This window comes from Tursiops truncatus, chromosome 13 (assembly GCF_011762595.2).
Source record: "Tursiops truncatus isolate mTurTru1 chromosome 13, mTurTru1.mat.Y, whole genome shotgun sequence".
Classification (NCBI taxonomy): domain Eukaryota; kingdom Metazoa; phylum Chordata; class Mammalia; order Artiodactyla; family Delphinidae; genus Tursiops; species Tursiops truncatus.
The window spans coordinates 7137745-7149120 of record NC_047046.1 but is presented as its reverse complement, the minus strand read 5'-3'; the positions used below and the strand labels follow the sequence as shown (position 1 = coordinate 7149120).

General features: G+C 39.3%; 1 protein-coding gene across 3 annotated transcripts in view; it reads left to right on the top strand.

The window, feature by feature from the left end:
• The first annotated feature begins 61 nt into the window (after positions 1–61).
• The window catches only part of KNTC1 (kinetochore associated 1), a 71304-nt gene continuing 59989 nt past the window's right edge, over positions 62–11376 (top strand). For all 3 annotated transcript variants that reach the window (XM_033836811.2, XM_033836808.2, XM_019950433.3), the window contains exons 1-6: positions 62–174; positions 2267–2437; positions 7298–7418; positions 9146–9261; positions 10149–10227; positions 10816–10893. In XM_033836811.2, the coding sequence (XP_033692702.1) occupies positions 2309–2437; positions 7298–7418; positions 9146–9261; positions 10149–10227; positions 10816–10893 (523 nt within the window). In that variant the 5' untranslated portion in view covers positions 62–174; positions 2267–2308. The remainder of the gene's footprint in view (positions 175–2266; positions 2438–7297; positions 7419–9145; positions 9262–10148; positions 10228–10815; positions 10894–11376) is intronic.

Here is an 11376-nt window from a genome sequence, read left to right as displayed (position 1 = left end):
TCTAAAGCAAACTTGGCCTCCGCTGGCCGCCGTAAAAGGGGTTGGGCTTGGTGTTCTCCCGCCAATTTAAATTTGTGGCATAGACCCTAAAGAGACTGGGAACGTCTGTTGGAGCTCGGAAGGTGGGGGGGGACGATACACTTGAGTGCTCCTCTTTAGTTTCTTCAATTACAGGTGAGGAGGGTGAGCCGCGCTGCTGTAGGGAGCTGGGGGTGGATTCAGGTCGAAGGAGCAGAGGCCTCAGCTCAGTTCGATGTGTTTTCCCCTCAAGACGCTGGCGGGAGAGAGGTTGGAGTCGGCTCTTGCTGGCCCCGGTGTCCAGCTGAGAGCATTTACGCGTGGAGGCCTAACTGAAACTGTTTCATTTCGTTTAATTCGTTAATCTGTTCACCCGGCACCCAGAGGAATCTCAAATCGTTAATCACATCATGTCACTGGTCTGCTTAGTATCTTTCCCTCCCTAGCACTGAGGATGAAACTCAGTCTTGTAATCAAGGATTCATTGGCTCCACCTGTTCGTTTAACGCCTGCACTTTTCCATTCTTGCTGTGTCCGGGCAGCAGCCCCAAACTCATTCTACCCTCTGAGCCTTTGGTACTCGGCCTGCATCTTTGTCCCCACGAGCTTTACATAGTCGGCTTCTTGATATTCGGGTCTCAGCTCAGATGTCATCTCTTTCACTTACCAAACAGGTCTTTCTTATGCGCCCCTCCCCCCCATTCATTTGAGCACTATTTGTAATTCTGCGTTTACTTAGTTTTTAGTAGGGAGGCAGTATAACAGTTAATAACTGGCCTGAATTTGAGTCTTGTCTAGCTACATCATTAACTCGCTTGAGGTGACCTTGGCCGTTTACTTAGTCCCTGACTCATGTTTCTCAGCTGTAAAATGGGTTGTTGTGCAGATTAAATGAGTGATGCATTCAAACTATCTTGCCTACTCAATACCGTCTTTATTTTATTTTTCTCTATCCTTCGTACGGGAATATAAATTTCATAATGACAAAGACCTTTTCTGTCTTCTTCACAGCTGTATTCCCAGCTCCTAGAACAGTGCCTGACACGTAGTAGGCATTCAATAAACGTTTGTCAAATGAGTGAGTGTGACAGACCTGGGAGGCTGATGATATTTCTCTATTTTTACAGATATGGGACTCTGAGCCCCATAAAAGTATTCACTCCAACCTGTCTTAATCTTCTCCCAACTCCCACCCAAACACAGCCACTAAAATCGTGTATTCTAACATACTTTGTTTTTGTGCCCTTGCTTACACTTCTAGTAAGAACTCTTTTCCTATAGTTAAAAAGCTCCTGTGGGGGAAAAAAAAAAAGTTAAAAAAAAAAAGCTCCTGTGACCTTAAGTTTCTAACCAAAATGTTACCTGCTTCCACGAATAACAGTAGTGAATTAGATAACACTTAAATTGAGTGCTTGCCATGAATGAAGCATTGTTTTGTGAATGTTTGAAACTCATAGTGACCTTTCCAGCTACGTACAAGCAGCTTAGTAAATGTGAAAGAACACCAAGTCAAAAATCATTTCTTCCCTGTAGTGTACCTTCCAAAGATTTAAAAACATATTTCTGCGAGCACTTACCAAAGCAACTGTAATTATTTGGTTATTGTTCCCCACTAGTCTTGATCCAAGGATTGTTTTTCATTTTCGTATTCTATGCCTACCCATATCCAATGAAATGAGTTATATAAGTCCTTGCTGATGAGATAGTTAAGTGACTCGAAAGGTTACAAATATACTCTTTGGTCCAGTCAGAAGCCTAGTGCAATTTTTTCTTCCTCTCCTTAACATTTTCATTTATTGAATAACAATACTGGAAACATGAATGGTCATTTTTTTTTTTAAGTTCATCTGGAACCTTACCATTCTAAGATATCCCAGACAGTCTGACTTCAGAGCCTTCACTATTTATTGCTATATTGGTTAAAGGTTTTTTCCAAATGAAAACTTGTTATAATTTCAGCTAGGCACACAAAACACTAGAAGCTCTAGGACAGATTGGTAAGATTGGAATTGTTTCCTTGTGTCCCTAAACAAATATGTTCTTCTCTAGAGATAACCATAGCACTAGTTCCATGTATCTTATTGATCCAAAGTGTCTAGTGACCACAGAAATAACACAAAGACAGAGAAGTCTTTACTTATTGATGTGTGTGTGCATATGTATATTTGAGGGGGGGATAAAGCATTTTCATTTCCCAAGGAACTGGAGTCTATGCAACAATTTGGCCTAATTTTACATGTTGTCACAGGGAAGGCAGTGGTTCCTGTCTCAGGAAAACAATTTCAGAAATATGTGGAATGATATTGAGCTGCTAACAAATGATGATACAGGAAGTGGGTACCTAAGTGTTGGTTCAAGAAAAGAACATGGAAGTGCTTTATATCAAGTAGATTTACTAGCGAAGATCTCCTCCGAAAAGGTAATGGTTATGACGCGGACTGTTTTCATTCACAAAATTTTTACTGAGTGTTTAGTAAGACTAGTAGCCACGTGGTAAATGTTTTATAAATGAGTATAGTCCTTTCTCAGGGAATCAAAGTTCAGTATCAGATCACTGGAAATTTCCATCTGAATTCCCCCTGCATCACCTTATGGTCAGTATTCCAAACCTGAATTTTTCATAGCTCCTCTTGACATTTTAGACATACAGATGTATATAAAATGATACAAAGAATATCCACCACCAGCTTAGGAAGTAAAACATTACCAATAGAATCGAAGCAAGCCCTGGAGGCCGTTCCTGATCCCGGGCTCTTCTCATACTCCACCCCTGAGTTAAGCACTCTACTGAGGTTGAGATTATCCTTTCCATGAATTTCTTTCTATATTTTAACTTTCTTCTTTTAATAACTATTCCACCATTCTCACACCAGGCTTGAAACCGTATTCTCTGCCTTTTACAGAAAATATGGCTCTTAGTTTTTGTTTTTTTGCTGGTACGCGGGCCTCTCACTGTTGTGGCCTCTCCCGTCGCGGAGCACAGGCTCCGGACGTGCAGGCTCAGCAGCCTTGGCTCACGCGCCCAGCCACTCTGCGGCTTGTGGGATCTTCCCGGACCGGGGCACGAACCCGTGTCCCCTGCATCGGAAGGCAGACTCTCAACCACTGCGCCACCAGGGAAGCCCTGCTCTTAGTTTTTTATCTTTGATTTGCTTTCTTAGTAATTTGCTTTTGTTAAAATTTTGATGGTCGTGATAAACAAAAGTTTCTTTTAGAGAAAGTGCAAATGATCTTCTGTCACAGTATTATAGCCCAGGATTCCTCTACTTCCCATAGTAAGTTAACGTAATGTTTAGTTCTCTAATTAAGAAAAAAAAGTGTAAAAGAAAGGAGAAGAGACCAGACAAGATTTGTATTTTTTAGGGCTAGAAAGGCAGGGCCTCCTCTGGGGAACCTTATTCACAAATGGCCTCAAGTGTAGGCTTTTGACTTTTCTTCAAATGAGCATTCAGAGACACTGGCCAATAGGGATTTTTAAAATAATCATTCTTTATTCAGCTTGTATCCTGTTGTCAGCCTTTACTGCTTTGTGGCATTTAAAAGTCACAGGATTTATAATTTTTATGAGTAATACAGATAAATTATGTTCTTTGGCATTAAATTGTTTATTTGTTAAGGCAAAAGGGTAAAGAATACCATAAGTTCTGTAATGAGAAAGTGGTATTTCTTTATTTTTTTAATATTACCAGCAGCCTTAAAAGATGGAAGTGGCCCAGGCCACTTGATCTCTGAGGGCTACTGTTGAAAAGTAATAGTGTGTATTGAGCTTTGAATTCAGTTAACAACTAAAATTCCATTTGTTATTAGCTTGGGGCATTACTTGTAGCAAATGCTATGTTCACAACCCATGCTAGGCCCTTGGTAAGGTAACATTATCTCTTCTCTTTAGGATCTTTCCTTAAAGTTAGGCAGACAGGACACAAGCAATAAAAGATATCTATCTAGATGTGCAAGTCAGTATATGAGAACTACCAAATGAATGGTACAGACAGTAAATGCAGTAGGAATTCAGAGGATGGAGAGCTCACTGTGGGTTGGGACAATTTAAGGAGCATTTCATAAACTAGCACCTGACTTGGGCCTTAAGAAAAAACAGGGAAAATGAAAGCACAGCTTACCAAAATATGTGGAATGCAGCAAAAGTGCTTAGAGGGAAATTGAATGCATATATTAGAAAAATCTAAAATCAATAATCTAAGTTTCAAGTTAGGAAACCTGAAAAAGAAGATGGACTTTCCCTGGTGGTCCAGTGGTTAAGACTCCATGCTTCCAATTCAGGGGGCACGGGTTCAATCCCTGGTCAGGGAACTAGATCCAACATGCCGCAACTAAGACCCACTGCAGCCAAATAAATAAAATCTTTTTTAAAAGAAAGAAAGAAATAACAAGAGAGCAAAAATTAATGAAATTGAAAATAAGAAATCAATGGAGAAAATCAATGAAACCAAAAGCTGGTTCTTTGAAAACATGAATAAAATCTATAAGCCACCAGCCAGGATAACTAAGAAAAAAGAGGGAAGACATAAATTACTAATATCAGGAATAAAAGAGGGGGCATCACCACAGATTCTGTGGACATTAAAAGGATAATCAAGGAATATTATGAACATCTCTATGCCCACAAATTTGATAGCCTAATGAACTGAACCAAGTCCTTGAAAAACACAATCTAAAACTCACACAAGGAGTAAACAACCTGTTTGATCAAACAATACTGTTTGATTCCAACTCTATAACATTCTGGAAAATGAAAAGACAGTGAAAAAAAGATCAGCGGTTGCCAGGGTTTGGGGGTTGGAGGGAAGGTTGACTAGGCAGAGCCCAGAGGATTTTCGGGTAGGGAAAATATTCTGTATGAGACCATAATGCTAGATGTGTGTACCACAGAATGTACAACACCAAGAGTGAACTGTAATGTAAACCGTGGACTTTGGGTGATTATAATGTGTCAATGTAGGTTCATCAATTGCGAGGAACATTGACAATGTGGGAGGCTATGCATGTGTGGAACACAGGGCTATGTGGGACATCTCTATAGTTCCCCTTCAATTTTGCTATGAACTGTAAAACTGCTCTTAAAAATTAAAGTCTTGGGAATTGCCTGGTGGTCCAGTGGTGAGGACTCTGCACTCTCACTGCCAAGGGCCCGGGTTCAATCCTCGGTTGGGAAATTAAAATCCCACAAGCCTCCCGGCATGGCCAAAAAAAGTCTTAAAAAGAAGGGGGGAAGAGCAGTCCAGGCAAAGAATACAGCCTGGATAGACCCCTAGGACGTGTAGCACAGTTTCTTCTTTGCGACACTTTGGTGTAACTTTTCACTAGTTGAAGAAGCAAGTTAAGAGTATAAGTGGGATCAGGGGCTTCCCTGGTGGCGCAGTGGTTAAGAATCCGCCTGCCAATGCAGGAGATACGGGTTCGAGCCTGGATCTGGGAAGATCCCACGTGCTGCAGAGCAACTAAGCTCATGTGCCACAACTACTGAGCCTGCGCTCTAGAGCCCGCAAGCCACAACTGCTGAGCCTGCATGCCACAACTATGGAAGCCCGCACACCTAGAGCCCGTGCTCTGCAACAAGAGAAGTCACCTCAATGAGAAGCCCGCGCACCACAACAAAGAGTAGCCCCTGCTTGCCGCAACTAGAGAAAGCCTGCATGCAGCAACGAAGACCCAATGTAGCCATAAACAAATAAATAAATAAATAAAACTTATTTTAAAAAAAAAGTATAAGAGGGATCAGAATGTAGTTTTCAAAAGTTACACCTGCAGAAGGTGACCATTGAAACAGGTATAAAATGAGTTGATTGGCTTAGTTTGTCAGAGAAGATTAAGAGTAATTAACTTTTATCCCAGCATATGCTACAGGCAAGGTTCCCTTCTAAGCCCTTTACATGAATTAATTCATTGAATCTCCATACCAGCCAGCCTTGTAGGCATTATTATTATTATTATTATTACTCCAGCTTTACCAGAGAGTCAGTTGAGGCATTTGCTTGAGATTACTCAGCTAGTAAGTGACAGCCTTCTCAACTACTGAGCTATCTGACGGCTTCAAGATTATGTGTGGAGGGCTTCCCTGGTGGCACAGTGGTTAAGCACCCACCTGCCAATGCAGGGGACACGGGTTCAAACCCTGGTCCAGGAAGATCCCACATGTCGTGGAGCAAGGAAGCCTGTGCACCACAACTGCTGAACCTGTGCTCTGGAGCCCGTGAGCTGCAGCTAGTGAGCCCGTGTGCCACAACTACTGAAGCCCATGTACCTAGAGCCTGTGCTTCACAAGAGAAGCCACTGCAATGAGAAGCCCTTGCACCGCAACAAAGAGCAGCCGCCACTCACCACAACTAGAGAAAGCCCGTACACAGCAACAAAGACACAGTGCAACTAAAAATTAATTAATTAATTTAAAAAAAGATTATATGTGGGAAGCTCTAATCAATAGAAGCTACAAACAGGAGACTCATATTTGGCTTGCATTGTGTTTTTTAAAATGTTGACTTAGTTGCCAATATTTAAAAATTAGAATATTTCACATAAAGATCCAGATATTCTTGGTAAATTGGAAGCAGTGGCCATGCCAGGATCGCATTTCCACAGGGCATTCATCTGGCTGACTCTGCTCTCTTTAGTTTATGTGGGGCCTCGTGCCCTCCAGTTCACAGTCCTGCTCCCTGTTGTTTCCCAGACCCTGAGACTTTATGCCAGTATTGGTTCATTCATTTACGTTAATGCCTGCTGGCTTCTCCAGGCATAAGCTCGGCCCTTAGGAAACAAAGACTTGTACTTTCGAATCCTTTGCCCTGTTCTAGCAACCCTGGACTATTTCCCTGTTCTAGGCTCTGAATGGATTCAAGATATATCATACAAAGAAAAGCTTGACTAATTAGATATATATATATCATACAAAGAAAAGCTTGACTATTAGATATATGGGCTAAAGAAAGAAGGCCTATTAGGTGAAGTTTTTTTTTTTTTTTTTTTTGCGGTACGCGGGCCTCTCACCGCCGTGGCCTCTCCCGTTGCCGAGCACAGGCTCCGGACGCTCAGGCTCAGCGGCCATGGCTCACGGGCCCAGCTGCTCCGCGGCATGTGGGATCCTCCCGGACCAGGGCATGAACCCGTGTCCCCTGCATTGGCAGGCGGACTCTCAACCACTGCACCACCAGGGAAGCCCTAGGTGAAGTTTTAAACTTGGGTGATTGTGACTGTGGTGATACTATTGATAGGTATTGTTAAACATGTATAAAAATGTTTTATTTTAGTCCTGCTTTTCCTCCTACAGGCCTCATTAAATCCAAAACTACAAGCATGCAGCTTAAGTGATGGGTTTATTATTGTAGCGGACCAATCAGTGATACTGTTGGACAGTATTTGTAGATTGCTTCAATTGCATCTTATATTTGGTAAGTCTAATGTAATTCAGTAAAATAAACTGGAAGTCATCTATATCTTGCTACCAATTTCTACAGTATTGCCTTTTCTTTACTCCATTATTTATAAGACTCAAAATTACACTAATTTCAAGAAATTAATCTTGAGTGCCTTGTGCTGAGTACCAGACGGAACAGGTACTGAGATGATCCCTTCTCTCAATAAATCTAAAGAAAAACATACATGGAAAGCAGCAATTTATTTGCGTGGTTTTTGTGTTAGAATACTGTAGAAAACAGTTGAGCCCAATTATGTTTAAGTTCCTGAATCTTGTACATAATTTCGATACCATCAACAGATAATTTGAATACTTTTAGCACTATAAAAAGTTTTTTAAAAGTACTTATGAATTAATTCTTTATTGAGTTAAAGGGCTTTAAGTGTGTATATGCAAGTATGGGCTTCAGAGTAAATTAAGGGACAGACAAGTCAGTGATTATGCTGGAAAATAGGTGATAGTATTATGAATTTTTTTCTGAAATTTTGAGAGAAAGATGGTTATTGAAGTGTTTGCGTAAGAACAGCTGAAAATTAATTAATTAATTATTTTTAAAAAGAACGTAGATGAAAAGGAATTAGAAGGTATGCACATAAGAACAAAATCTTGATCACAGTTTGCAGGAGAGAAACCCATATTTTGTGGAATATTAACGCATCTACCCTGATGGGTCCCCAAGATTCACAGTTTCACCAATTAAAAGTGAGGCTGTGTTTTACATATAATACTTTTTTTAAAATAAATTTGTTTGTTTATTTATTTTTGGCTGCGTTGGGTCTTTGTTGCTGTGCATGGGCTTTCTGTTGTTGCAGCGAGCGGGGGCTACTCTTCGTTGCGGTGCGCAGGCTTCTCATTGCAGTGGCTTCTCTTGTTGCGGAGCATGGGCTCTAGGCACGTGGGCTTCGGTAGTTGCAGCACGTGGGCTTCAGTAGTTGTGGCTCATGCGCTGTAGAGCACAGGCTCAGTAGTTGTGGCACATGGGCTTAGTTACTCCATGGCATGTGGGATCTTCCCAGAGCAGGGATCAAACCTGTTGTCCCCTGCATTGGCAGGCGGATTCTTAACTACTGTGCCACCAGGGAAGTCCCTACATATAATACTTTTGTATAAAGATATTGCTGCTGAATAATTTTAGTTATAAGCAATTTATATGTTACTGCTTTTATCTCTTAGTCTTTCCCTCCCGATCTCCATGTCATTCTTCCTGGCCTTCTTGCTGTGTGCAAGCAATAACTTCCTTACCTCCTTCAAATCTTTGTTCAAATCTCACCTTATCAAAGGGGGTTCTCCTGAGCACTCCACCTGATACTGCATGGCTCTTCTGAGTTCTCTTTCGCTGCTCTACTTTTTCTTTTTTCCAGAGAATGTATCACCTTTGTGTATGTCATACAATTTGATTACTATGCTGACGGTTTATCATCTATTTCTGCCTTAGAATTTGAGCTCTATGAAGGTGGGACTCTTGTTATTATTCTCAGATATATGCCAAAGACCTAGAACAGTGCTTAGCGTATACTAAGTGCTCAGCAAATATTTGTTGACAAAGAGTCAGTAACATTCATTTTTACATTAGTCACTACTTTCATGAAATATTTAGAAGAAGCTTAAAAGAGTTGACTTTTAATAACAAAACTTGCAATATTTTGTGTTGAAAATAAACATTTTCAGAGGAAGCTTTTAACTTTGACTTGAAATTTTCAGATACTGAAGTGGATGTGGTTGGCCTATGTCAAGAAGGAAAGTTTCTTCTGGTTGGGGAGAGAAGTGGCAACTTACATCTTATTCATGTAACATCAAAGCAAACATTACTCACCAATGTAAGACCCTGTTATGTTTTTCATCTTCATTATCTAAATTCTAAATTATCTTTTAGAAAGCTAAAGCTCTAGCAAAGCATTACTTGATTTGTGGCCTAAATTAAAATAATAATGTTTCTTTACATTGAATTTAAGAATCATACCTTAGAAACTGTCTGAAAAAAAAGCGCACAACCTAAAAGTTGAGAATTATGTTTTATTGGGCAGACTTTCTGAGAACTTTAAGCCCAGGAGGCAGCCTCTCAGATGCTCTGAGGGACAGCTCTGAAGAGGTGAGGGAGGAGCCAGGATACATAGGAGTTTTGCAAGGGAGACCAGGTAGTCAGAACATCAAAAGATTACTGTTAAAGAAAAGCAGGTATATCGGGATAATAAATTTAGCGTTTTCTATGTATGGAAGATGCAAGAGTCTGGGCTCATTGAAATTATTCCTTTGATATACACCTTTGCTGTCTTAGGGCCAGTATCCTGTGCTTTTCCATCCTGAGTCCCCTCAGGATGCACAGTTGGGAGTTGCTGCAATGCCTGATGGCTTGACAGTGGGCAGCCTGTTTATCTCCATCCTGAGTTCCCTCTTGGCTTGATGGTCGCAGCATCCTCTGTTTGCTAATATGGCAGGCAACATTTTTCATCCACAAAACATATGAAATAAATGCAAAATTGAAAAAGTATGGTTTGAAGATAGTATACTTGTCCAAAACAGTTTTGTATTGAAAATAAACATTTTTGCAGGAAGCTTGTAAATAGTTTTCCATTTGAAAACTAAAATGTTTGGAATATAGGCAGAATTATTGCTAATGATAATTGATATCCCTAGAGTTTAAAGAATATAATCCTTGACTGTAATTTTCTGGGTTTAATCTTATTTGAAATTAATTTGCAATTAGGCTTTTGTTCAGAAAGCTAATGATGAAAATCAGTGTACTTACCGGAATCTTGTTATTGAGAAAGATAGTTCAAATGAAGGTAAGTGCTTTTAATTTCTTTTTTTAATGTCTTCTTATTAATACCCAGTCAAAAAATCAGATTTATAGTTAATATATTATGTAAATTAATTGGTGTTACCTACACAATGTTAAACTTTCTAGGGATGCAATTAATATTATTTTAAAAAACAAGTTTTCGATTTTAGCTCTTTTCAGAGGCTTAAATGTACTCTTCTTAAGTATAATATCCTAAACTTTTTACAGTTTTGAGAGTTCTATAGATTATCAGGGAGACCTAATGTTCTTTTAATATGTTCTTATGGGTTTCAGCGTATTTATCATATTTCTTTTTAACAAATGTTAACTGTTCCTTAATTTATTTTGATATATCTGAGTTTCTTTTTTTCTGGCAAATGAAATTTGGTTTATAGAAGTTTCAAAGAAGTTAACATTGTTTTTGCAAATAACTTACCAATTCTTTGTAAATAAGCTTTGTATTGTTACTGTGTTATTTTATTATTAGACTTTAAATGAGCAAATGGACATACTTTTAAGCTAGATCCGGACCCTGGTTTAAATTTTATATCATGTGCCTTTTAAAGAAGCTGGCTTGATTTTATTTTAATAGGTACCTATTATATGCTGCTTCTTACAAACAATGGATTTTTTTGTATTACAAACCTTCAGCTTGTAAAAATTCAACAAGGTAAGTAATGTATTATTTTCTTATTACTGATTTGCAGCAATATTTCTTATTAGTTTTCCAGGTAAATTTTAAAATAGACTCTTTAAGAATATTTTAGTTTAACTACATTCTATGATATTGGGTATACTTTTAAGTATTCATAATATACTTATTCTCCACAGTTAGGGCTACAACAGAATCTGAAGACATATTTATTTATAGTCTTCAAGGACTTTACAACTTAGTTGGGGAGACAGGAGTTACGCTAGCATAGTAATAAATACTTTTTGATGGAATGAATGAACCTGGAAACTGAAATGATTTTGTAAGTGTTAACAATACAAGGCAATAATCTAGAGTGTGTGCTAAGTGAGTGGTGTGGACCATACATCCCTCTGAGCTGGCAGAGATTGAGGAATTGATTCCAGGCACGTATTCAACAAATTTTTTTTTTTTTTTTGCGGTACGTGGGCCTCTCGCTGTTGTGGCCTCTCCTGTTGCGGA